Source organism: Saccopteryx leptura, chromosome 4 (genome assembly GCF_036850995.1).
Source record: "Saccopteryx leptura isolate mSacLep1 chromosome 4, mSacLep1_pri_phased_curated, whole genome shotgun sequence".
NCBI lineage: Eukaryota > Metazoa > Chordata > Mammalia > Chiroptera > Emballonuridae > Saccopteryx > Saccopteryx leptura.
In genome coordinates this window covers 107,620,099-107,647,014 of record NC_089506.1, presented here as the reverse complement: position 1 = coordinate 107,647,014, position 26,916 = coordinate 107,620,099, and the positions used below count along the sequence as shown (strand labels likewise).

The 26,916-nt window shown below is 49.9% G+C and overlaps 1 protein-coding gene across 11 annotated transcripts in view; it reads left to right on the top strand.

Moving 5' to 3' along the window:
• The window catches only part of ATP7B (ATPase copper transporting beta), a 77,094-nt gene that overhangs the window by 43,058 nt on the left and 7,120 nt on the right, over positions 1 to 26,916 (top strand). For 9 of the 11 annotated variants that reach the window (XR_010751053.1, XM_066380946.1, XM_066380945.1 and 6 more), the window contains 13 exons: positions 662 to 825; positions 3,689 to 3,850; positions 5,443 to 5,519; positions 6,934 to 7,108; positions 9,134 to 9,367; positions 10,003 to 10,094; positions 18,363 to 18,490; positions 18,603 to 18,757; positions 18,957 to 19,091; positions 21,379 to 21,573; positions 23,374 to 23,556; positions 24,947 to 25,112; positions 26,296 to 26,439. Coding sequence is in view for 10 of the 11 variants with exons in the window: in XM_066380946.1 (XP_066237043.1) it covers positions 662 to 825; positions 3,689 to 3,850; positions 5,443 to 5,519; positions 6,934 to 7,108; positions 9,134 to 9,367; positions 10,003 to 10,094; positions 18,363 to 18,490; positions 18,603 to 18,757; positions 18,957 to 19,091; positions 21,379 to 21,573; positions 23,374 to 23,556; positions 24,947 to 25,112; positions 26,296 to 26,439 (2,010 nt within the window). In the remaining variant the exon portion in view is untranslated. The remainder of the gene's footprint in view (positions 1 to 661; positions 826 to 3,688; positions 3,851 to 5,442; positions 5,520 to 6,933; positions 7,109 to 9,133; positions 9,368 to 10,002; positions 10,095 to 18,362; positions 18,491 to 18,602; positions 18,758 to 18,956; positions 19,092 to 21,378; positions 21,574 to 23,373; positions 23,557 to 24,946; positions 25,113 to 26,295; positions 26,440 to 26,916) is intronic. The other 2 variants (XM_066380948.1, XM_066380942.1) reach the window with 1 other exon arrangement.

The window sequence follows — 26,916 nt, the reverse complement described above, 5'->3', positions numbered from 1 at the left end:
AACTAACACAATCATGTTAGCAAGATAGTCTGTGGGATTGCTCTGAAAGCGATCAGAAACTGAAAAAGAAGATGGAAAACCACTTTTGAATATTATTTTTCTTTCTGTGAAAGGGACGGAAGAAGAAAGTACATCTTGTAAGGAACAGTAGTTGCTAGCTGCAGACGAGAGCCCTTGTTTTGAGGTGCACGCACCCACCAGTGTCTTACAGAGCCTGACTCTGAGTGCCCCCCCCAGGCTGGCAACACAGGCAGAACCTCGGACGCCACCCTTGACAGACTGCACCAGAATCTGTTGTTTAGTAAGGGCCTCATTAAACACACCTGTGCCCACTAGAGTATGAGAAACAGTGTCCTAGAACAGCACTTCTCACACTGGGCTGTGCACTAGAATTTACCTGGGGAGCTTAAAAAAATGCCTGGCACTTACCAGAAGACTCCGATTTAGCTGGCCTGGGTTAAGGGCCAGGCACGGTGGGGACTGAAAGCGCCCCACGAGGTCCTAATGTGCAGCCAAGTGTGAGAACCACTGCTGTAGATACTCCGGGCGCAGACAGGTTTTTTTGTTTGTTTTGTGTGTTTGTTTGTTTGTTTTTGCCAGATTCTGTTGAGCACCCAGAGACCCTGCCTAGAATGTTACAGCTGTAGCTTGATGGTTTCAGGTGTGCTCTCCGTGCTGGTGGCCCTGATGGCCGGGAAGGCAGAGGTTAGGTACAGTCCGGCAGTCATCCAGCCACTCGAGATAGCTCAGCTCATCCAGGACTTGGGCTTTGAAGCAACGGTAATGGAAGACTGCGTGGGCTCAGATGGTGACATGGAGCTGGTCGTAAGTACAGTGACTGGGCTAGAGCTGGGGCTAGGGCTGCAGTCCTCTGACCACCTGCAGACGTGTTCTGACAGAGCCACGGCTGTGGCCACCCAGCTTTCCCATTTGCATCTATCCTGTTTCTGTTGCTGGGTGTTTTGTTGTTGTTTTGCATTGAAGCCAAACAGGGGCTGTTCAGTTTGTGAAGGAATGTCCCATTGTGTCAGAAAGTCAACAGGAGTGAATCTCACCGGGTACATTCAGGGTGCTAGGAGGAGGAGGTGGAGAGAGAACTGGAGGAAGGTGAATTTAATTAAAATGGCGACGGTCCTGAGGGGGTGGTGTGAGGGCGCTGAATATGAACATACTCCATAAAAGCCTGCACAGAGGGGAGCTAGTATGTCAGCGGTGTCTGAGGCCAGAGGAGGCAAGTCAGCGTGCTGCCATGCCATCGCAGATGGAGAGGGCCGCACGAAGGCGGAGGGGCATCTGCAAGGTAGTTGCAGATTGACAAGATTGTTCCGAAGTGCTGTCTGAGGTGAACACTGAAGATAGTTGCTGTTCACAGGGTGGTTGGGACAGGGTGGGATGGTGGTGCTTCCTCTCAGTCCATTTTATCAGCTGCATGTGTCAACCAGTCATTGAAAACAACAACAACATTTTGAATATGCTGTTTTTACAAGCACTTATGTACAAAGCTTGTTTTGCGTAAGAAAGCAGATGTAAAAGAAACACATGAGGAATGAGTAAGGCTGTCTTAGGTGAAAGAGTCTTTTCTTCCTTATGGTGCTTAATACCTGCCATTGATGGTAAGTAAATGTGGGGTTTTTTTGTTTTTTGTTTGTTTGTTTGTTTGTTTTTCTGAAGTTGGAAACGGGGAGGCAGTCGGACAGACTCCCGCATGCGCCCGACCAGGATCCACCCGGCACACCCACCAGGGGGCGATGCTCTGCCCATCTGGGGCGTTGCTCTGTCGCAACCAGAGCCATTCTAGCGCCTGAGGCAGAGGCCACGGAGCCATCCTCAGCGCCCAGGCCAACCCTGCTCCAATGGAGCCTTGGCTGCGGGAGGGGAAGAGAGAGACAGAGAGGAAGGAGAGGGGGAGGAGTGGAGAAGCAGATGGGTGCTTCTCCTGTGTGCCTTGGCCAGGAATCGAACCCGGGACTCCTGCACACCAGGCCAACGCTCTACCACTGAGCCAACTGGCCAGGGCCAGGTAAGTAAATGTTTGAAGAGAGAATACTAAGGACATGAACGGCACTGGGCTGCTGGTCAGTGGAGTTCTTTGTGGAGCGAAGTGTTTGCTCTGGCCGGGCCACAGGTGGTGCTCACTGGGGTACAGCCCACGTTGGCCCCCATGCTCAGGGCAGGGCACCTGCTGCCCACTCAAACCACTGCTGTGGGAGAAGCTGAGTCAAAGATACTGTTGGGAAAGGTGAATCTTCTTTTGAGCCATGTGTTCTATTATAGTATTTTTTGTTTGTTTGTTTGTTTTTAACTAAGCCGTATCAATAGTTTTATCATCACATGTTCAGACATTGCATGTCTGGATGTAATGGGATTATGAGAAGTGCTGACCACTGGTACTTGGAAGAGTGAATTGTCCAGTTTGCCTACTCCATATGACAGGGATGGAATGCCCCATTCCTGTTTCTCAAGTCAAGACACAGGGCATGGTGTGGTCGAGGGCACCGCTTTCCCTGGGTTTGAGTTCAAGCTCTGTCGCTGCAGGGCTGTGTCAGCCTGGTCTGTGAAGATCGCCTCATGCTGCGCGCAGACTCGGCCAGGCTCCGGAGCCATCACTCACTGCTGCGGACTCTGGACACGTTTCTACCCTCTCACTGCTGGGGGACTGAGACCTACCTTGCAGGACTGGCGTGAGCAGGATAGTGCCTAGGGCAGTGCCTGGGAAGTTGCAAGTAATAAGTGTTACCTAGTATTAATCACTACTCGAAAGTAAAACGGGAGCTTAGAAGCACCAATGAAATATTTGTAGACTTGATAAAATTCTATTTGCACAGCTGCCCATGAGCCAGAAGCTCCTTGTCTTTGTGATGGCCTCTCCTTCCCACCTTTCCCTTGGGTCCCATGCCAATGTCACTGTATTCTGATTACAGATGAGTTTGCCTTCTCCCCCTCATTCCATGTGGCTCTCTCCCATCTCTTCTAATACTTGATTCTGGGATTACTGACACAGATTGCAAAGTGCGGCTCTCGTCCATTCTGGTGCTCATTACCCCTCCGTGACTTGCCATCAAGTGCTGGCTTAGCGGCTGTTTCTCGTTGGGTGCTCAGGGGTCTTTCTGTGGACCAGCCAGCATGGCCGGCTTCCTGCTCTTCCTCCCGTGCACGTCCTGTGCCCGGCCACTGGGCCGCCTCACATCCCATAGCCTTGATCACTCACTTTAGAAAATCCCTTTTTCCTGTCAGTAACGAGCTATTGGCATTCTTACCTGCAGCTACAGACCAGATGCCAGCAACACTCAGGATCATGGAGAATTTCAGGAGCGTAGAGGGTTTTGTGGGGCTGCACCGCTGTACCCTTTTCAGGCAGAGCAGGTGCATGTGTTATTATTCTGGTGTTGCTGGTGAGATGACTGAGACAGTGTAGGTAGCTTACAAAAGCCCATCATTAGCAGAGCTGGAAATAAGGCCTCCGTCGTTTGCCATCTGCTTAGCAGATTGGTTACATCTCCTGTACTAGAGTTGGGGAAGAGCCACTGTTTATATCCTTGAAGCCAGGGCGAAGATGCTGCCCACGGGGCTTGGAAGGGCGGTGTGCAGAGTCTTAGGGAGGGTGCTGTGGAAGGAGCGGCTGCAGGCTGTGGCTGCCCACGTGCCTCCTGACCCTGGGTCAGCAGGACTCCTGTCATCTGTGCTGCAGATCACTGGGATGACCTGTGCTTCCTGTGTTAACAACATAGAGTCCAAGCTCATGAGGACAAATGGCATCATCCACGCCTCCGTGGCCCTTGCAACAAGCAAAGCCCATGTGAAGTTTGATCCTGAAATTATTGGTCCACGGGATATTGTCAAAATTATTGAGGTAAGTCAGTCATTTAAAAGAATTATAACCACCTTTTATTTTTTTTTAAATTATTTTTATTTATTTATTCATTTTGGAGGAGAGAGAGAGAGAAGTAGGGGGGAGCAGGAAGCTTCAACTCCCATATGTGCCTTGACCAGGCAAGCCCAGGGTTTTGAACCGGCAACCTCAGCATTCCAGGTCAAGGCTTTATCCACTGCGCCACCACAGGTCAGGCTATAACCACCTTTTAAAAAACTAATAACCATTGTAAAAAAAAATGAGAAATATAGCTAAGCAAAAAAAAAAAGAAAGTCACTTAAAATCCTTCAACTTTTTCAATGGAAATAAAGTGAAGTTAAGTGAATATCAGCTGTAAGGGGAAAAATCCATGAATTGGTAAGAAAATGTTGGGGGGAAAAGACATTATTATTATTATTATTATTTTGTATTTTTCTGAAGTTGGAAACCGGGAGGCAGTCAGACAGACTCCCTCTTGCGCCCAACCGGGATCCAAGAGAGGGTAGGTTAAGTACTTTGCTCACTGGTACCCAGCTAAAGGTTTCTACCGCACTAACAGTCTGTAACATGGCCTCGATGAGGCTACAAAGTCAGGCTGCTGCTAAGTAGTAGGGAGAGTCAACGTGGCACTCTGAACATGGCTCAGGCCCTTCTCATGTACAGTGTTCCTGCTGGCCTCCACCCGGCTCGCGGAGCGTGGCGTGGCCCCTTCTCTGTCTTTCCTTGAGGAATTCTGCCAGCAGTTGTCCTCCATTCTTGTTATCCTGGACCATCTTTTCCTAGTGTGATTAGGCCAGTGTTAGTTGCCACAGAATTTTTCTTTAGTCAGTCTTGGATGCTCTTTCTCCCACCATAACTAACTTTTGCATAAAACCCCAACACCAGAGTTCTGGGTCCCCTCTTTATATTGTGCTGTCTTACAGCCTTTTCTGTATATATTCATAAAGGATATCAGAGACTTTATGATCAGGTCAAATAAGGCAGAGAGAACGAAGGAGAGGCAGTGAAGGAAATGCTTGAGTTAACCCCTGAAAACAAGACGAGTCTGAGGCGCAGTCGCCGTCTGCTCTCAGTGGGAGCTGCAGCCTGCAGGTACGGGGGTTGCTATGGTCCACCTGGTGTGAGGGGCAGGCTGGGAGCCCGGCCAGGGCTCTGATGTACCTGATGTTCCTAGGTCCTCTGATAATGCTGTGCCTGCAGCCCCTCCTGCAGAGCATGGCAGCTGCCGACCACACTGGATTTGGGATTCCTTAACTCAAACACCCTGAGTTTATATCCCAACACTAGTCAGCTTTGGGGCACCCTGATGTTATCTCCCAGAACCCGCTGCCTGCCGACAGAGGGGACAGGAGTTGCGATGGAGGCACCTCCTTGGGGATGACTCAGCCTCAAGCACAGACGCTGCTGATCCTCTGACCGGATTGGTGGAGCGATTTGAGTGAAGAAGTTGTGGGAGGAAAAACTGGTACCTTCCTCTGACGCAGTCGTAGCTTAGCTTTCAGATCTCAAAAGATGTAAAATGCTGTCTACCACTGCGGGTTTTAACCGAGTGCCTCCCTCCTTGTCTCCTACCCTCTCTGTTTAATAACAAGGAAGTCGGCTTTCATGCGTCCCTGGCCCAGAGGACCCCCAGCGCTCACCACTTGGACCACAGGGTGGAAATAAAGCAGTAAGTAAAACAGAAAAGAGAAACTGAGGCTCTGGCTCCATCTCCCCAGGCCCTACCCTGCCTCGTTCTGTGCTTCTCCAGTCCCTGCCTCGTTCTGTGCTTCTCCAGTCCCTGCCTCGTTCTGTGCTTCTCCAGTCCCTGCCTCGTTCTGTGCTTCTCCAGTCCCTGCCTCGTTCTGTGCTTCTCCAGTCCCTGCTGCCCTGGCTTCCCCAGGACCATCTGCTCGGATTGGTGTCTTCACCCTTGTAATGTCAACCCTGCAGTGCTGTCCACTGGAACTTTGCACTGTGGCAGGAGTGTTCTGTGTCTGCACTGCCCAGGACGGTACCCTTGTATTGTCAACCCCCCAGTGCTGTCCACTGGAGCTTTGCACTGGGGCAGGAGTGTTCTGTGTCTGCACTGCCCAGGACGGTACCCTTGTATTGTCAACCCCCCAGTGCTGTCCACTGGAACTTTGCACTGTGGCAGGAGTGTTCTGTGTCTGCACTGCCCAGGACGGTACCCTTGTATTGTCAGCCCCCCAGTGCTGTCCACTGGAGCTTTACACTGGGGCAGGAGTGTTCTGTGTCTGCACTGCCCAGGACGGTACCCTTGTAATGTCAACCCCCCAGTGCTGTCCACTGGAGCTTTGCATTGGGGCAGGAGTGTTCTGTGTCTGCACTGCCCAGGATGGTAGCCACTCGCTACTGAGTACTTGAAGTGCAGCTAATGTGACTGAGGAACCAAATTTTTTATTTCATTTCATTTTAACTAATTTTAATTTAAATATTCACCCGTGGCTGGTTAACAGATGGAACAACAGCACTTGAGTTGGAATAAAGGAAGCGTGGATTCTTTTTTCTTTTACAATATTTTAAGACTTTACTTGAATGGGTTTTAGAACTAGGATCCAAGGACAAGAATCATGGAAAGAATGGCCTGGGAAGCCGGAGGCCTGAGTGCATGCATTGTTTCAGATGTTCGCGTTTGTTCAGTGAGCATAAGACCACTGCTGTGTGCAGGTGCTGTGCCAGGTGTAGGGCATGGATAGGACGGCCCTACCTTTGCGGGGCCTGTGCTCTGGCTGGGGAAGGGTGGGTGGTTCAGGTGAGTAGCTCTGGCCTCCAAGGATAAGTGGAAGTTTCCTGGCCTCGGTTGCCTCAGCTAGAGGCTGGAGGTAACAGGTCCGCCATGGGCAGGCGTGAGCTGGTTCAGAACATCTTCGGAATGTCCTCGCAGCAAAGTTTAGACTCTTAGCTGCTCCATCAGATGACCTATGTCAGGGAGAGAGCCTTTCTCTTCATTTTAGCCCTTGGCGGTCTGTCCCACACATGTGACAAAGGCAAGTCTTAAGCTGAAACCTCAGGGGGGTACTCAGCCATAATCCAAGTGGCAGGCGGTACCTAACCTGTTGGTGTTGCTCGTTGCTTCCCAGGTGGAAGAAGTCCTTCCTGTGCAGCCTGGTGTTTGGCATCCCTGCTATGGGCTTAATGATCTACATGTTGATACCCAGCAGTGAACCCCACGAGTCTATGGTCCTGGACCACAACATCATTCCAGGGCTGTCTGTTCTAAATCTCATCTTCCTTATCCTGTGTACCTTTGTCCAGGTGCGTATGAGAAGGAGGGTCCAGCCTTTGTCCTTCATGCCTGTGAGTGACCAGCGCTTTGTTGCAGCTTTCCTGACCCACCCAACCAGTTGCTGCGTTTTTCGTGTTGTGACCAGCAGTGGGGTTGTCCTCTAACACAGAGGACTTCAGAGGACCTGGTTTCACTGTCAGTTTCACTGTTGATTGCAGGTGACTGACATCTCCTGGGCATAGCAGCCACCTTGCTACAAGGATCAGTGAGCCAGTTGTCTTCTGTTTGCTTCCTGTGTGGCTTCATTGATCTTCGTTGTGAGAGCAGTGGTTGGATCACCAGGGAGCTCATGCTTCTCTTTAATGTTTTATCCTGAGTGGCCAAAATGTGGTCCTGAAGAAATAACAATTTAAAAGAGACAGGCTGCCCTGGCCGATTGGCTCAGTGGTAAAGTGTCACCTGGGCATGTGGATGTCCTGGGTTTGATTCCTGGTCAGGGCACACAGGAGAAGTGCCCATCTGTGTCTCCACCCCAAACCCTCTCGCTTCTCTCTCTTTTTCCTTCTCTCTCTCTCTCTCCTCTCCTCCTACAGCCATGGCCCAATTAGAGCAAGTTGGCCTTGGGCGCTGAGGATAGCTCCATAGCCTCTACCTTAGATGCTAAAAAATGGCTCCCGTTGCAACGGAGCAAGAGCCCAGGATGGGCAGAGCATCTCCCCCTAGTAGGCTTGCTTGGTGGACCCTGGTTGGGGTGCATGTGGGAATCTGTCCCTGCCTTCTCTCCTCTAACTAAAAAAAAAAAAAAAAAAAAGAGAGAGAGAGAGAGAGACAGGCCTCGCAGAAATTGTAGTCTGGGCCAGTATGAAGGAACTAGCTGTGTTTCTACTGGGAAGTGTGGCCTCCATACATTGTAGAATATAAAATAAAACTCCTGACTTAATATTAAAATGTTTAGAACTTTCGGCCCTGGCCGGTTGGCTCAGCGGTAGAGCGTCGGCCTGGCGTGCTGGGGACCCGGGTTCGATTCCCGGCCAGGGCACATAGGAGAAGCGCCCATTTGCTTCTCCACCCCCCCCCTTCCTTTCTGTCTCTCTCTTCCCCTCCCACAGCCAAGGCTCCATTGGAGCAAAGATGGCCCGGGCGCTGGGGATGGCTCCTTGGCCTCTGCCCCAGGTGCTAGAGTGGCTCTGGTCGTGGCAGAGCGACGCCCCGGAGGGGCAGAGCATCGCTCCTTGGTGGGCAGAGCATTGCCCCTGGTGGGCGTGCCGGGTGGATCCCGGTTGGGCGCATGCGGGAGTCTGTCTGACTGTCTCTCCCCGTTTCCAGCTTCAGAAAAATACAAAAAAAAAAAATGTTTAGAACTTTCCAGGGACAAGTAAGTCTTTGCTGGCTGAATCATTTTTTTCTGTATTTTCTTTTTCATTCCAACTGTAATATACATTTATTGTAAGCAATTCAAGCCATCCTGAAATATAAAAGAAAAGAGGAAGATAATCTTTCATTGCTCATACCCAGTGCCTTCCCCAGGGTCACCTGACTTTTATTGCTGGTTGGGTATGTATCTTCTATGTACATAGACAATATTTATGTGTCTGTATATGTGTATGTACATGATCACATGAGGCAGGCAACACATCAGACATACTCGTTTATAGCTGTCTTCTCCACTTAGTCGTAAATATGGATGGACATCTTTCACTCCACTGGTTTGTACATCTGGCATTCTCCTCAGAGACCGCATACATAGCGTTGGCCACAGTGTGAACAGAGTGTGATTTATTTCATCATTGTCACTGTTTTCCTATCTATGGAAATTTAGGTTGTGTGCTCTGAGTTTTAAAGGCTTCAACGCCCTTGGTTATCTGTTTCTGTGGCCATTAGCCCTCCGAGTTGGGAAGTATTTTTCAGAAACATTGATTACAGAGGGAAAAATGTCAAAATTGTGGATGAGCCTAGAGTACTTGGCAGCCCAACGGGCCTCCGGGCCTTTGTTTGCTCCTTGAACACTATGTCCTGCTCATCCCAGCTGTCACTGTGCTTTGTCTGTCTTCCAGTTTCTTGGCGGATGGTACTTCTACGTTCAGGCCTACAAATCTCTGAGACACAGGGCTGCCAACATGGACGTGCTCATCGTGCTGGCCACCAGCATCGCCTATGCCTACTCTCTGGTCATCCTGGTGGTGGCCATTGCCGAGAAGGCCGAGAGGAGCCCTGTGACATTCTTCGACACGCCTCCCATGCTCTTCGTGTTCATTGCCCTGGGCCGGTGGCTGGAGCACGTGGCAAAGGTGACTGCAGCCTCAGATGAAAAGATTTGTTCCTTTAGTAATACAAATCTTAACTCATCTGAGCACCATGTTTAGGATTACTAATTATACACAATGCAGAGAAAGACTTAAAAGAAACGTGAAACCTACATATAATTAGGTGCTTTTATCACTAATCTCTAGATTGGCTGCTACTTCTGCAGTCCCAGCTAATCTGGTTAATTATTAGAACCTTTTGTCCGGGTGAGTCATGTCATGGAAAGAGCCCTGAATTTCAGGTCAGAGGTCACACCGTCTATTTGTACCTGACTGAACTATGACTTACTAGTCTAGACATCCACATTCAATAGTCTGCTTTGTATTCAGTGTTTTAGCTTATTTTATAGACAGGTGGGCCACTGGCCCTGCAGGAAGTGGATTGAACCTGAAAGGGAACTGTCAGTGGGTAGATTGGTGTTCTTTTTCGGTCTGAAATATAATTCTTTGAACTAAGTGGCATTTGAGCATTCAGTGTGGTGTTGTCATGGCTGCGTGTCGATGGGTGTGTGTCACACCATTTCTTGAGAACCCTTTGGCGTGCTGTGTAAAGAGAACAGTCTTTTCCTGCCAGTGTCCATTTATGACAGTTCTTTTCTTACATTCTGGTTATTTTTTAGAGCAAAACCTCAGAAGCCCTTGCCAAACTCTTATCTCTCCAAGCCACAGAAGCCACCGTTGTGACCCTTGGTGAGGACAACTTAATCATCAGGTGGGTTATCTTCATCCAGAGTCCTTGGTCAATGCATGGCCTTCTGGGAAATAAATATCAAACTCCTCTCACGCATGTGACATCACACTTGACCACGTGAAGGTGGGCAAAGACGTGTACAGTCAGATCCCTCCTTCAGTCCAGTTTTGGCATTTAAATACCAGAAGATAAGCATGGGCTCACAGTGGCATGTGACTGCTGAATGCTATGAGAGGTACAGATGGTTTACAGCCCTGCATTTAGAGGAGGAGGGCTTGCAGTCAAGAAAAGCTTCCCAGGGAACATGGGGTGTGAGCTGGGCCTGCTTTGTGAGACCTGGAGGACTCAGGCAGGCTGAGACAGGGGCTTCCAACTTGCCAAAGAATAAAAAAGAAAGTAGTATTTTTCTTCTTCGCAAGGTTGACAGATATTAAAAATAATGATTGTTTTCATCATTTTTGGAGGTTATATAGCATTTACTGTTTGCCAGACACTGTTCTAAACTCTTTGTATTTAATCTAACAACAACAACAAAAAGCATTAAGGAAGGAACTGTTAATATCCCTATTTTAAAGATGAGGAAACTGAAGTTCAGAGTCTAAGGAAGTGGCCCAGGGTCATACAACATTAAGGGATATAACCCAGGTTGTGGTTTTAGAATTCATACTCTTTATTCTTGTATATTCTGACTCTTAAAGTGTATTTAATAGTAGAGACATTTTCACAAATTTGCTTCTGAATTTCCCTGGTCAACTTCATTTTTGTATTCTAGGCAGTGGTTATTTATAGGCCTTCGTTACATTCCTGAAACCCACCGCTTTCCCGTTAACCTGTAATCCCATTCCTGACTCCTGAGACCCATCAGTCTCCTGCCATTCAGCCTCCACTGCACCCTCCCGCCTGCCCCTGTGGAGGAGGCTCTCTCCCCTGAGCCTCTGTCCAGGAGTCCTCCTCTGCCGAATTCTCATTGATCTCCAGTGTCTCTGTCTTTGCAGATTCTTACCATCCAGTGTGACATATACTCCAGACTGTTGTTTAAACACCCTGTGCCCCGCTCCCACTGTGCCATTGCCCATTCATCACACTGCCTCCTCTGAGGCTGCCGTGGGCTGTGGCCTCCCAGTGGGGCTCTGTGCGTCTGCATTGAGCACATGCACCAGTCAGTGAGATGTGAATAAGTTAGGGAGGCACTGGCTGACGGCAGCCTGGGTTTTGCCTGGATGCTGGCTTTTAAATACTAATCAGAATTATGGTGATGATAGCTGAGATTTGAGAACTTACTGTGTACCAGGTACACTGCTTAGCACTTTGCATAAATTATCTGATTTAACCCTGATACACCCTGTGAGGCAAGTGCTGTCATGATCCCCATTTTGTTGGGGACGTGAAGTAACTTGCCCAGAGTCCACAGCAGGTGAGTGGCAGAGCTGGGGCTTGAGCCCTGCAGACATGGAGCCACCCTCTCCGCCACCGGCCCAGCTGTCTCCGATGGGAGGGCCCCTGTCAGGCAGCAGCTGGCACTCTGGGCTCCCACGTGCACTTGGTTGCTTCTACACTAGTAAGACCTCTCGGCTACATTTTTAATATATATATATATAAAGTATCAATGAGGGTTTCTGAAAAGTGAAATCATTCAGATGGGAAATAAAGGCATTGGCAACTGCACTTACTGTCTGTTTCATTTGGAAGTGCTTCTGAAGGCGTGGACTACCATTGTGGGGACAGCTCCACTGATTTGAATGCAGGAGACGTGTATCTTTGCCAGAAGGCGGAAGGTAGTTGAAATGCTGAAGGACTGTGGGGCTATACACCTGTCATAACTCAGTTCTTTTCCAAAGATGGTGATTAGTTTTTGGCTGCAGACACATGGGCACAACAGCTACCATCATGGTGGTACCTTATTTATTGATTTATTTGACAGGAAGGGAGAGATAGAGAGATGAGAAGCATTGTAGTTGTTTCACTTTAGTTCACTGATTGCTTCTCATGTGTGCCTTAATCAGGTGTTCCAGCCGAGCCAGTGACCCCTTGCTCAAGCCAGCGACCTTGGGCTTCAAGCCAGCAACCTGTGGGCTCAAGCCAGTGACCATGGGGTCATGTCGATGACCCCTCACTCAAGCTAGTGACCTGTACTCAAGTCGAGGAGCATGCACTCTAGCCATTGACTTTGGGGTTTAGAACCAGGTCCCTTAGCATCCTGGGTTGACACTCCATCCACTTCGCCACCGCCAGTCGGGCAGTGGTACCACTTTAAGGAAGGAACCCAAAGACCATTCTGGCTTTGCCATAGATGAGCTGTGTGCTTGGAGCACATCAACTAATACCTATTTTGCACAATTCCTCTCTGTCAGAGAGGAGTGCTTCCTACCCCACTTTCCTGACAGGGTGCTCGGGGTTACTGGGAGGAGATGGGTCCATGGTCACCCCTTGCTCTCTTGGGGTCATGAGGCATGCTGGTGCCGGGCCTTCCTGCGTGGGGGCCTGTGCTGGTAAAGAGAGGGCTGCAGCGCCTTCAGGAGGAAGCTCTTGAAGGCCACCAGAACTTCCCGCCTCAGCTGGCTCCTGTCTGCAAGGCCCTCCTTCCTCTTTCTCTCCATCCCAAGTCTTAGGTGACAGGAACATCTGCATGGAGGTCACTCTGGCATGTAACCATTTCTTAAGCTGCTGCCTGTGTCTCCTTCATGGGCTTTCTTCACTCTCATTCCTTAGATAACCGTGAATCCCGGGCGTTCGGTGTTGGCCCTGTTGTCTGTTGTCTAGGTGTGTGAGGCTGTTGCTAGGGTACCTCCTTTTCCCCATGTCTCCATTCTCAGACCTGCCTCAGCTGTCATGTCCACCTGCCTGTTGAATCTGTCACTTGGGTATATGTTCAGACTCAAAGTCAACCTGTCTGTTCTTCCCGCCATCTTCGCTCCGGGCCCCTCCCAGGTGCTTCCTCTCCCCCGTGTGCCTGTCTGTCTCTGAGTGGCCACACTGCACCCCAGCTCCTGAGGTGAGGCCGGGCATCTCTGTGACTCCTCCCTCACCCACACGTCCAGCCTCCGGCCTCTTCTGGCTCACAGCCCCTGGTGGCCTCGCAGCTGCCCCTCCCGCAGCCACTCCTCACCTGCCCTCGTCTGAAGCACTATGATACCCTCCTGTTGCCCTCCTGCTCCCAGCGGCCTCCTTCCTGATACTTCCCAGTGAGTGCATGACGCTGTAGCTGGAAATCCCCGGTGGTTCGCTGCAGGACTTACGCATTCCTTATCACACATGTGAGCCTCAGCAGCCAGTGTGCCTCTTGTCCTACCCTTCCTCCGCCTCGTTCCAGCCACCGCCGCCGGCAGGTCCTAGGATGAGGCCCTCTCCTGCCTCCAGGCCTCTGCGCACTGCCCACGTCATCCCTGCCCCGGAACCCTTTCTCTCTTCCCTTCACCTGGACCCTTGTCCTTCAGGTCCTGGTTCAGATGTCGTGTCTCCCAGCAGCCTCCCTTGTCCCCAGGCCTGGCTTGGTGGTCACTCAGTGCTCTTGGACATACATGTGGTGGGTGCTCAGATACTGACTAGTTGAATGGATGAAACAACTGTCAAATGTTAAATAAATTACACATGTCCATATGCTTGATGGTAAGAGGCCTGCACAGCCTGGTCCCCTCTCCCACGTTGAGGTCTTTTGTTTCTTACTATTGGGAAAACAAAATTACAAATTTTATGTAGGCCAGTGGCCGTTCTAGATGTTTTTTCTGTCTCTTTTTAACCTGTGTTAGATGAGGAAGGAGATGGATGAGGTCAACAGACTGCTGACAGAAACACTGGGGTAAAAACTGTTAATTAAATGTCTGCTCACAGCTCTGCCTGTTGGAGGGCTTAGTGTCCGAAGGAGAAATGCCCCTGGGAATTCACCAGAGGGAGCCACCTTCACCCCCATAAAAGGCTGTTCACTTCAAGTTAAGCTTTTTAGCGTTAGAAAGATTGGTTAATTTAGATCAAAGGAGAAATTCAAAGTTGGATTAAGCCAAGATTAACATTACTAACAGAAAGGCACCCATGTGGACATGTGGGCAAGTATCACTGTATAAGCCTGGCCGTTATGCTGTGGGGAAGGAAAGGTTCTGCCCCCACAGTCCTCTTTTCTGAATGAGCAGCTGCTCCGTCTCCTGACAGCCTCCTGTTGCCAAGTGGAGACAGCTGTGGGGCGTGAGCTCCCCCGGGTCACCCCGGCCGTGGTCGCCCCGGCCGTGGGGCGTGAGCTCCCCTCGGGCCGCCCCGGCCGTGGGGCGTGAGCTCCCCCGGGTCGCCCCGGCCGTGGGGCGTGAGCTCCCCCCGGGTCGCCCCGGCCGGCCGTGGGGCGTGAGCTCCCCCGGGTCGCCCCGGCCGTGGGGCCTGAGCTCCCCCCCCCCCCGGGCCGCCCCGGCCGTGGGGCGTGAGCTCCCCCGGGTCGCCCTGGCCGTGGGGCGTGAGCTCCCCCGGGCCACCCCGACAGGCTCGGCAGGGCGGCGCAGAACCTGGGCGTCTCTGTCAATCATCGCAAGCCTTCAGAAGAGAGCAGAGAGCATTCCCTCCTTGCAGAGGCCTTCCTCTCCTCTTGCTGGCCCTGCCCAGCTGCCAGATTGGCACGTCTGTTCCCAGCGCTCAAGACCTCAGTGTGCTGCCCACTTTTCCTTGAAAGGTCTCCTTTTCAAAACTCCCTTTACTCCCTTGCGGTCTTTATTGAACTTGCCTGTACGAGTCTGCTTCCAGCGGCTGGGCTGCACGCCTGAGAGGAGAGGAAGGCGCTCTGTCCTGTTCATTACCAGCCCGAACACAGTGACTGCTACACAGAGCCTGGTCGACAGTGACCGTGTCCATTCGGTGGTAATAAAAGCTGCCAACAGTCACTGGCCACTTAGTTAATGTCAGGCACTGTGCTAGCACTTGGGACACCTGTCACCTCAGTTATCCTAGGAACAAAATCGCCATGTGGAAGGGAGTACTCTGTGGCTTTGATTTGACCCAGATCATACTGCTGCTCTGTGACAAGGACTCTGAGCTCCCAAGGTCAGGACCACGCCTGCCCGCTCACTGCTGTGTCCCCAGAACCTGGCTCACACAGTGACACATGTGCCCTTAGTCTCAGGTAGGCTTCATGTGCTAGCACCTGCCGCAGCGGCCCCGACGGAGCAGGGGGCCCTCAGCCTTGCAGGAGCGGCGGGCAAGGGGTGGAGCTGGACCTGCAGTGGGTGGAGCTAGACCTGCAGTGGGTGGAGCTGGACCTGCAGAGTCAGACAGCACGGAGTCCTCACTACAGAAGACGTTCCTAAGTTTATTTAAGAAGAAAATAGTGATGTAAATCCGCAACATCTGTCTGTGCAACCTGGTTTCTAAGTTTACATTTGTACACAGCAACATTTCAAGAAATGGCATGTGTGTTTAATTTTGTGCCTTTGTCAGGTTTTTGTTCAAAAAAGCAAATAATTCCAACATACCTCATATGCTGCTCAGAGATTTAATGAGGTAAGACACATAAAAACCTAGTACCGCCTGACCTGTGGTGGCTCAGTGGATAAAGCGTCGACCTGGAAATGCTGAGGTCGCCGGTTCGAAACCCTGGGCTTGCCTGGTCAAGGCACATATGGGAGTTGATGCTTCCAGCTCCTCCCCCCCTTCTCTCTCTCTGTCTCTCTCTCCTCTCTCTCTCTCCTCTCTAAAATGAATAAATAAAAAAATTAAATTAAATTAAAATTAAAAAAAATATATGTAAAGAGCCCTGGCCGGTTGGCTCAGCTGTAGAGCGTCGGCCTAGCGTGCGGAGGACCCGGATTCGATTCCCGGCCAGGGCACACAGGAGAAGCGCCCATATGCTTCTCCACCCCTCCGCCGCGCTTTCCTCTCTGTCTCTCTCTTCCCCTCCCGCAGCCAAGGCTCCATTGGAGCAAAGATGGCCCGGGCGCTGGGGATGGCTCTGTGGCCTCTGCCTCAGGCGCTAGAGTGGCTCTGGTTGCAACATGGCGACGCCCAGGATGGGCAGAGCATCGCCCCCTGGTGGGCAGAGCGTTGCCCCATGGTGGGCGTGCCGGGTGGATCCCAGTCGGGCGCATGCGGGAGTCTGTCTGACTGTCTCTCCCTGTTTCCAGCTTCAGAAAAATGAAAAAAACCAAACAAACAACCTAGTACCATACCTACATTCAGTAAATGTCTATTTTTCTTTCTCACATAAATAAAGTGGCTTTTTATACATTTCTCTCTGGTAGTTTAAGTGCACTCTTTGTAGAAGGAAGCGGAAATGTAAAATAGCCGCAGAGTTCTGCTTGTGGTGCACACCTGCCTTTCTGACTTGCCCACCGTGGCTCACAAGCCAGTGTCATCTGTATGAGCAAGTATACCTGGCCCGTGGAATGCCTCTGGAGAGATGCTGCCACAGCCACCGCGGTTCCCTGATGGCCTCCCTCGCCTTCTCACCCTGTCCTGCCAGTCCTCCTCCTCGCGCTCTCTCTATTTCTCCCTCTCAGACCACTCCTACCAGCATACAGTTCACACATGTGTGCAATTCATGATTTCCTATCTTAATTCATTCCCCCTTCTGCTATTTTTCTCTCCCCTTTGACAGCAAAACTCCTTCTGGAAGCTGTCTTCAGCTGCTTTGTTCCTTCACACTCTTGTCTTCAGCTCACTTGCATTGGGCTTCTGCCTCCACCAGTTTCTGCACTAGTGTTTGCCAAAGACATCGAGTAATCACAACCATTAGTCCTCACTTCATCCTCTCACCAGCAGTTTTAGTGTTAATGTCCCTTAATTTTTTTCCTTTTTCATTAATGCATAACTTACATTCACTGAAGCACACAAATTCTAAGCATGGTGCATGATGAGTTTTTCATGTTTGTGTCTGTACAACTACACCTGCAGTATTGATAGGACGGCTGGGCGGCTCCTCTTTCGAGTCCTCTCCCTCCTCTTCCTTCCTGTCACTGGCTGGCCCCTTGCATCTCCCTTGCTGGCTCTGCCGCTTCTGCTCAACCTCCAGGTACTGGTATGTCCTGGGGCCTCGTCCTAGGCTCCTCCTCTGTCCCTGTTACTCTTCTAGGTAAGCGAATATCAGTTCATGGTTTTAAATGCATTTCTATTTTGTCAGCTCCCAGATTGTACCTCAAGTTCTGACCTTTTCTGTCGTGCCAATCATATTTTCAACCTCCTACCTAACATGAAGTCAGATAGGCATCAGGTTAAAATAAAGGCCTTCATTTCATCTCCTCTCCTTTTCCTTCTCCCTCCTTCAGCTGCTTTTCCATTCAGTAAATGCTTTCTTGCCCACCCAGTGGTTCACGCTGGAAATGTAGAGCTCCTCTTTGATTCTCTCCTTGTGCATTTAGTGTACCTGCCCATCTTACTGATGCAGGCCCTAAACATCCTGGGTATTTCTTCATTTCTAGCCCATGCCGTTGGTGTCTTTTGCTTGGGTGGCTGCAACGGCCTTAGTCTTCTCTCAGCTTCTGTTATTGTTCCTACTCTCATACATCAGCCAAAGGAATGGCTTGACAATGTGAATCAGATTACATCACTTTCCCATTGAAAACCTTATATTCAAAGCATTAAGCTTTGCTCTGCAAGATCCTACATGGTCTGCGGTCCGCCTGCCTCACTTCCCTCCCACAGTGTGCCGCTTCCTGTTTCTGAAGGCACTGGCCCTGCCCACCTCAGGGCCTTTGCATTAGCTGTAATTTTCCCCCTGAATGTTCTCCCCCCCACCCCCTACTTTGGGTCCTCTTGTCATCCAGGTCTCAGTGCTAATGCCACCGTCCAAGCGAGGCCTTCCCCTGTTTCTCTCTGCCCCCACCCCTCACACCTAAAGAAGCCCGCCAGTCACATCTTCATCACAGCACTCATTACCTGGAGCTCTTGTTGGTTGTCTGTTTCATCTGCAGAATTTGTCTTCATGAGGGTCCTGGTCTTCCCAGCACCAGTGCAGTGCCTGGCGCTTTGCGGTGGCACAGTAAATGTTGACTCAGTCTAACTGACAGGTGAAAGGATTACTGTGTGCCCAGTCCAGCAGTCCTCACAGAACTGGACCTGGCGACACTGCGAGAGTGAGCTCCAGTGAGTGTGTAACTTTTAAAAAAATATATTTTTAAGACTATTTGTTCATTTTAGAGATGAGAGAGGGGAACAGAGAGAGAGAAGAGGGAAGAGCAGGAAGCATCAATTCCCATATGTGTCTTGACCAGGCAAGCCCAGGGTTTCAAACTGGTGACCTCGGCATTCCAGGTTGATGCTTTATCCACTGCGCCACCACAGGTCAGGCTAGTGAGTGTGTAACTTGAGTGGTGTTCATTGCAGAGAGGAGCAAGTACCCATGGAGCTGGTGCAGCGGGGTGACGTCATCAAGGTTGTTCCCGGGGGAAAATTCCCAGTGGATGGGAATGTCCTAGAAGGCAATACCATGGCTGACGAGTCCCTCATCACAGGTTGGGTAACTTGTTTTGGTTCCTTTGGGTGGGCCTCAGCACAGTGGCCAGGTCCCGTGAATGCTGAATGGGGCTGGGTGCATGACAGGTGGTCTCTCTGCTCCGCCTGCAGGAGAAGCCATGCCAGTCACTAAGAAACCCGGAAGCACCGTGATTGCTGGGTCTATAAATGCACATGGCTCTGTGCTTGTCCATGCCACCCATGTGGGCAAAGACACCACTTTGGCTCAGATTGTGAAATTGGTGGAAGAGGCTCAGATGTCAAAGGTAATGAAAAAAATTTTTAAATAATATTACTTCTGCTTTCTTATTTTAGAAATCAGTCCAAGAGTTCCATAAAATCAGGCAGATATTATTGAGTCCGGGGTTATTGAGGGAGCTGAGCATCCCAGGCCTCTTCCATTCTGTGGTGCTGGATTTCTTGGTAGATTGTCATTTCCCGTGGTCTTGTGTTTTCTTTTCATAGGCACCTATTCAGCAGCTGGCTGACCGGTTCAGCGGATATTTTGTCCCATTCATCATCATCATTTCAACTTTGACGTTGGTGGTATGGATTATAATCGGTTTTATCGATTTTGGTGTTGTTCAGAAATACTTTCCAGTAAGTTGAATGATGTGGGCTGTATGGTTGTGTTTTAGGTCGTTTATTGCCATTAATCAATCCTGTTCTTTCATGTCTTAGACTCATTGGGTTTTAATTACTCATTACATTTTGTTTGCTTGCTTTACTTATTGGCAGTAAAATCTTAGCCAGGGTACGGCCATCAGCCACTTCACTTCTGCAGGTTTTCATTAAAGATGGCCTTTGCTTCCCAGTTAGATAATTTTGCAGTTGGCTCTCAATTGCAGTGCTTAAAGCATTTACATCCTACAGTATTGTCCACTTTGGGAGTTCTGAGGCACACACCGTAGAAGAGAGCTCACTCCAGGTTTTGATGGCATGAAAATATTATTTAACAAATTCTAAGAAAAATGCATTTTTTTTGCTATCTATGTTCATGAATACCATCTTTGACTTTGCAGCTTCCCAAGCAATGCTAATAGCTTTTTAGTAAATATTTATTAAACATTATATAGATGAGGCAATGGAATATATATTTTTGAGTTTAAAAGTAGTTGAAGAATACTATCTTAAGATATGTAGTTTTATCAAACTTTTAAAAAGGTGGAAAATACCAAAAAAAATTTTTCTGCTTTAGAAATCAGAACTATATCACTGATTCACAATTGGGGGTGGTTTTGTCGCCCTGAGGACATCTGGCCATGTCTGGGGACATTTTTGGTTGTCATGACTGAGGAGGGGATGCTACTTCTTCAGGGGGAAGAGACCAGGGGTGCCGCTAACATTCCACAATGCACAGGACTGACCCCACAACAGGAATTATCTGGCTCCAAATACCAATAATGCTGACGCTGAGAAAACTTGGTAGACACAAAAGGCTAATGGCCTGCATTAAAAGAGTAGTGAGTAGAACAATGTTTTATCTCATTTAAAAAAATATCTCCTACTTTGCCCAGTGTAATGTGTATTTTACCTTAGAGGCATGGAGTAAGAAGCTGCAACTATGGAACAGATAATGTATTTTTAAAAATGTTTTACCCAGCCTGACCAGGCGGTGGCTCAGTGAATAGAGCATCGGACTGGGACGCAGAGGACCTGGGTTCGAGACCCTGAGGTCGCCAGCTTGAGCGCAGGCTCATCAGGTTTGAGCAAGGCTTGTCAGCTTGAGCCCAAGGTCGCTGGCTCGAGCAAGGGGTCACTTGGTCTGCTGTAGCCCCCCAGTCAAGGCACATATGAGAAATCAATCAATAAACAACTAAGGAACTGCAGTGAAGAATTGGTGTTTCTCATCTCTCTCTCCCTTCCTGTCTGTCTGTCCCTCTCTCTGACTCTCTGTCTCTGCCACAAAAAAAAAAAAAAAAAAAAGCAAAAAGTTTTATCCGGAATTAAAGGCATGCCATATTCTTGGAGTGCATGTCATTCACTAATATGTCATTTTTCTCCCTCAAATGTTGTATCATAAAATGAAAAATGTATTAAGTTATACATTTTCTGACATCTGACTCCTCAGTGCTTTTAAGAGTGACCTGTGACTATATTCCTGGAATTTGCCACTGGCTACTATGGCACCTGCTTGCCTAAAATTTCTGCTTTTGTGGGAGCTCAGCTCCTGGGCATGTGGCTGGGGGAAACGCAGTCCTGAACAAGCTGGAATGTGTGGGTTCCTGCTGCTCCCTGCCCTTCCGTCTCACTGTGGCTTCTTCTGTTTTCTCTGCACTATCAGGGAGGATGCTGGCAATGAGGTACTGCATGTTCCTTTAAGATTCTGTTACTGCTGTGCTGCATAGAGTCATTGCAGGGACAGGTTCATGTCCACTTCTAGATGTCACCCAGTCTCTTCAGAATGCCAGGTGTTATTTTTATAAGAGTTACTGTTTTGTTTCGTTTTTTTTTTTAAATATCTTAACCTCTAAGAATTGCAACATGTCCCCTTACCCAAATCCACCTATTCCTATGAAAATTAAATGACCCTTTAATAATGTATCTTATTTTAGAACCCTGCCTTTCAGAATCAAAGAATAATGGGTAGGCGGAAGCTAACGAGATTGTGGTCTATATCCATGATTTAGAAAACATGCTTTTTATTGTAATCAAGTGAATATAGTATCTCCTGATTATACTCTAGAGACATCAGCCATTTAAAAAAAATAAACCAGGACAACTCAAAATGTCAGAACGCAAATAATAATAATGCCAATAGGTGCCACCATACCTGTAAAGGGACCCATATTTTGTGTGCTTTGGGTTTACAAAGAAGACAGCTGTGATCAAGATTCTGGGTAATGTCTCAGTTCCCTCTCCACCTGCCTCTCTTTTCTCTTTTCAGACCCCCAACAAGCACATCTCCCAGGCAGAGGTGATCATCCGGTTTGCATTCCAGACGTCCATCACAGTGTTGTGCATTGCCTGCCCCTGCTCCCTGGGCTTGGCGACGCCCACGGCGGTCATGGTGGGCACTGGTGTGGCTGCCCAGAACGGCATCCTCATCAAAGGAGGCAAGCCCCTGGAGACGGCCCACAAGGTCGGCCAGCGCTGCAGTGCTCCCAGCCATCCTTGGGGTTCTTGGCTGGGATGATTTTATAGCTGTTTTCTACGTGATTTTTTTTTAAACTTAGTGAATCTAGTGAAAACAGTATCTTGTTTAAATTTTGCATTAAGAGAGAAAGCTGGAAGAGGCCCAAGGATAGCACTGTTAATTATGTAAAACAGGAAGCTGGGACTGGAGAATTGATAGCAGCAGCTGACAGTACAGAATTAAACTTCATAAATATTAGTTGGTTTAATCTAATCAACAGCCTTGGGTGCTTCCTTAACCTTCCACTGGTTTATTCGGTGTTTACTGAGCATGTGCCATGTGGTCCTGTGTGTGGTCCTGTGCGTGGCCCCGGCCCTGCCCTTGGCTGTGAAGGATGGGGAAGGACAGGGGTGAAGGCAGGGAAGATGCCCTGAGGTCAGTTTAACAGGGCCTGCCCTAGACTGTGTGCGCTGGGCTGGGCACGAGGGTGGTGCAGGGGGCCCGGGAAGGAAACACAGAGGTTAAGCAGGGCCCCGGCAGTTGAGTGAGTTGGGCAGACAGTGAAGGTTGGGAAGTGTTGTGGCAGTGGGAGCAGCACGTGGGAAGTGTTGTGGCAGTGGGAGCAGCACGTGGGAAGTGTTGTGGCAGTGGGAGCAGCACGTGGAAAGGGCGGGGTGAGGGGGGGAGGGAGGGCAGTCCCGCTGCACCCCAGATGCTCTCCCACCGTCATGTCCCCAGCACCTTGCCCAGTGCCTGGCACATTCCGCACACATAACCGGTGTTTGCTGAATGATGAATGAGGAACTGAAAGAAAATCACTGCGGGGAGAGCAACTGATAGGAGAGCAGGCTGCTGAGGGAAGGGGAGTGCAGAGAGGGGCCTTGGAAGGCCTGGGTGGTTTATTAAAGGATTCAGAACTTAATCCAAAGAACGACACGGGGCCATGGAGGGGTTCAAAGCACGCGTGTGATGTGACTGGTCACTTGTTGGGAAGATCAGCTACAGAATGAAGCGTGGACTAAAAGGAGGCAGGACTTGTTGGTATCAGGCCAGTTGTAGTGTTGAAGAAGCCAACACTCAGCAGCAGAAACAAAAAGCTGAGTCTCTGATTTGCTAAGTAAGGAAGAACCATGCTTGTGGGACACAGTCTGCACACAGCAAGCAGCTGACTTTCTCTGGGGCTTGGGATGGCCTGAGCCCAGGGACTGGTCTCTGGCTGTGTACTCACAGGTACCAGTGTGGCTGCTGCTGAGTGGCTGAGCCCACCGTGGAGACTGGTGCAGAGCTCCCATTGGCCGAGTGGGGCAGGTCTGAAAGCTGGCTCCAGTGGTTCCTTGTGGCTAAGGAACATTCCCTTCCATGACCTTGGAGTCCAAGAGCTTTATCCCCAGTAGACTTTTGCACTTTGCAGGCCAGGGAAACCGTGCGTGGCTCAGCAGATGGCAGCAGGTAGGGGGACAGGCCACCTCCCAGAAACCTGGCTCCTGATCTGACAGGAGAAGTCTGCCGGTGCTCCTGTAGGATGGTGGCATGCTGTCTCCTGTCACATCAGAGCGAGTTTCCGGCGCAGCCTGGCTAAGGTTAAGCCACAAAGTGGAATTTGTTGACTGGGCAGAGAGGGAAACAGTGTTTTTTGCAAGGGAGTGGTTGAACCTTGGGATGGATTGCAGACAGTTATGTCATAGAATAAAGAGTGTTGTCTGCTTAAAGGAGTTTGAATAAAGTTCTGCCTTAAGACGGTGCGGGGGTCAGAGTCTCTTCCACCTGTATTTGTGGTAACCGAGATGTGGTTGGTTGTTCTGGCAGATAAAGACTGTGATGTTTGACAAAACTGGCACCATCACCCATGGGGTCCCCAAGGTCATGCAGGTCCTCTTGCTCGTGGATGCAGCCACGCTGCCCCTCAGGAAGGTTCTTGCTGTGGTGGGGACTGCAGAAGCCAGCAGCGAGCACCCCTTGGGCGTGGCCGTCACCAAATACTGTAAAGAGGTGCGTAGACCTGGGCATGGCTCCTCCCTCCCCTCCCCCTCCTCCCGTGCCCTCTCCCGCGCTGAGGCCGAGGCCCCAGCCTCTGTGTTCTTCCTGCTGACGGGCTTTTCCTCCCTGCTGCCGCTGGCTCTGGAGCTCACTGCCTTCCTGAAGGTCTTGGCTGGTGGGATCTGGAAAAGCACTTAGCAGGCACCCTGGAGCCAGTGGAGGTGTGGCTCTCAGGGTTGGTCCCTTTTCACATTTCCAGATCATCCCCAGAACAGCTCCATGTTAATAGTCATTTATGGAACATTTACTGAGCATTTGTACTCGGGACCAGCTAGTACGCTGGGAACTCGGCCCTCTGGGAGCTACTGGCTGGTCAGGCGGAGAAGACAGATGGTGCATAAATTCAGTCCTTTATGAGTGCTTAGTGGAAAGGGACACAAAAACTAATAAGAGTCTTGAGGTCAGGAGGGAGACCCCAAGTCTCCGATCAGTTGGGAACTGAAATGAAAAGGAACCAACAGAGAGAAGGAAGCTGAGCACCCGGTGGGTTCTTGGCACAGTTAACAGGGATGCATTCATCTTTTGATCTTTCTGGATAAAAGGTCCTATTTAATTTTCTCTATTTTCAATCTGAGTATAGAAGGAGCAGAATGTGCCAAAACATTGCCCCCGCCCCCGTGTTTAAATGGTGTGAGCAAAAACAAGTATACCTTTAAACAAGTTGGCAACTCTTCCTGGACAGGGAACCTTCCAGAATCTCATTTTGTGTGTTTGTCCTTCATGTAGGGTCAGACAGACCACCACTTCCCCTCTCATCTACTGAGGGGGCAGGAGGAGTTCTGCGCACCCTCAGCCCCCCGCTTGCTGCGTCGTGAACCCCAGTGAGAGCCGAGCCTCACGTTCCCTCCCGCCCACCGCCCGCCCCAGGGCTGCCAACGAGCCGTTCTCTCGGTAGCCGCAGAACAGCTTTGTTACCACTTGCCCATTCCATCATTTTAATGAAATGACTTGGGACATACAAATAAAATCTTCCCTCTCTCTGGCACCTCTATACCACCCCACCCTTAATTTAAGGGGTCTGATGTGCTTTGCCTTTCTCCTTTCTGGACTGCAGCCTGTCCGGTACTGTGAGACATCCACCTAGGGAGAGAGTTTAGGCCCTCTAATTTTGTTCAATTTAATCGTTATAATGTCTGTGTCAGCGAAGAGAAAGGAATTGCTGAGTTCATGGTCAGTTTTCTCACCTTCTCCTGCAATTCTACTCCCCACCCCTCCTTCCCTCTTCATTCCTGGGTGGGGCTGCTCTCTCCCTGGCCCTCGCCCCTCTCGGGACCCTGCCCTGCCTTCTCTCGCCTCCCCCGCTCTGTTCCCAGGTTCCTCCCCCTGTTCTCTTCCTGCACAGGAACTTGGCACAGAGGCCTTGGGATACTGCATGGACTTCCAGGCTGTGCCTGGCTGCGGGATTGGCTGCAAGGTCAGCAGCGTGGATGGCGTCCTGGCCCACAGCGTGCCCCCGAGCCAGCGGGCTGCTCATCCGAGTGGGGTTGGCAGTGTCCCCGCGGAAACAGGTATCCCTGGCCTTTGTCTCTATTGTTTGACTGGACAGGAATTGCATCTGGCTGGGTCAGGTGGCAGCGTGCCAAACCACAGAGAGTACCGTGCCAGGCACGCCCCCTGGCTCCCCTGCCATGGGGAGAGGTGGCTCACAGCAGGTGTGCTGCACACCTTCCTCCCCAGGAAAGCCTGCAGTTTCTCTTGTGCCCTTTGAGATCTCTGAATCTCCATGCCAATGGTAGACAAAAGTGGCATACTGCAAATCTGTAGAGTCTCCTCTTATCCGGAGTTAGCCTTGCTTCTCGTGAGCTACAGAGTTGACAGATGGGGATTCTTTGTTCTTCCTAAAAAGGACACTCTCCATGTGGTAAAACTCTGATGGGAACGTTTATATTTACAGAGCTGGCAACGGTCGGGGAAAGCCAATGGACGTGGTCATTCATGCTAAGAAGGGACACTGGAGTGACAGCTGCTTTTGAGTAGTGGCCATTCTTATTCTAAGGATAGCTTGGTGGCCATCAGCATAAGAGTGTGGAAACACCCTGCCCCAAAAACCAAAAAACAAACTGTTTTCTCTTAAGTATGTTAGTACTGAATTTCGATTGAGACTCTACTGTTAGAAGAAGCCATCTTCCCAGCTAGAAGCCCGCTGGTAGAAGCCATCTACCACCTTCTAGCAACTTAAAGCCCTGCAGTGACCTTGCCATTTAGCGTCCAGGGATTGGCCCATGCCGTGATGCCTAAGTTACTGGCACACATAGAAGGCAACAGGTGTTGCCTGGCCATTTAGGAGGTATAGCTTTAAAATGTTTCGTAGGAGCAGATGAACTGTGTACTGGTTCACCTTGGGTCATCTATAGCAAGCGTGGTGAATCTCGTCACCACGTGCTTTGGTGCTGGAAAAATGACCACCTGAAACATTAGCGGCAGATCCCTCTGAAAGCAAAGTACACCACATAATGTGTGACATGTTTGCAACATTTTCACAACCCGATTTAATTCATACCTACATGTCTACACACGATTATACTTTGTCTCTTGGTCCCATAGCTGGTGTTCCGAGAGCTGCATACTAGGTTACAGTTTCTCAGAATGGTTAAACAGGTATTTTGTTCTTTAAAAGCATTCTACTGTTTTTAATAACTTTCCACCATGAAACTGCACTATTTGGGAATAACCACAGACTCTATTGAACAGATGATGCCCCCCAGACTTTCTCGGTGCTGATTGGAAACCGGGAGTGGATGAGGCGCAACGGCTTAACCATTTCCAGCGACGTCAGTGACGCCATGACAGACCATGAGATGGAAGGGCAGACAGCCATCTTGGTGGCCATTGATGGTACCTTTCTGCTCATGTCTTTCTCTGCTCTCACAAATGACGTTTCTTGGGGATGTCAGGCAAAAATAGATTCTGACTCTTTAAAACAACAATAAATCATCCTCTCTCTTAATTTCATTCTACTGTGTGAAAGGGTGCCCTGCCTTCTTTTTCACGTCATTCTCAGCCCAGGGCCTGTCCTGCACTCTCACCTTTGCCCCAGGGCCAGCTCTGACCTGGCATCGGCCTCCCTGCTCCTGGAATTCTGTCTTCGCCTTTGCTGCCTGCTCCTCGCCACGCTGGCCGGTGCAAGTTGTGCTTCCCACTCAGCACCACAGACAAACAGTTCACTTCCCATGAGCTTTAACTCGAGCATGCCTTACGCAATGACATCCCTGTGACTTTCCTCAGAGCCTCTCAAAATTGTCTCTTAGCCCCAGCTCTATCTCGGGCTTTGCGTTTCAGATAGATTAGAGTCTTACTTTGTTTGTGTTATTT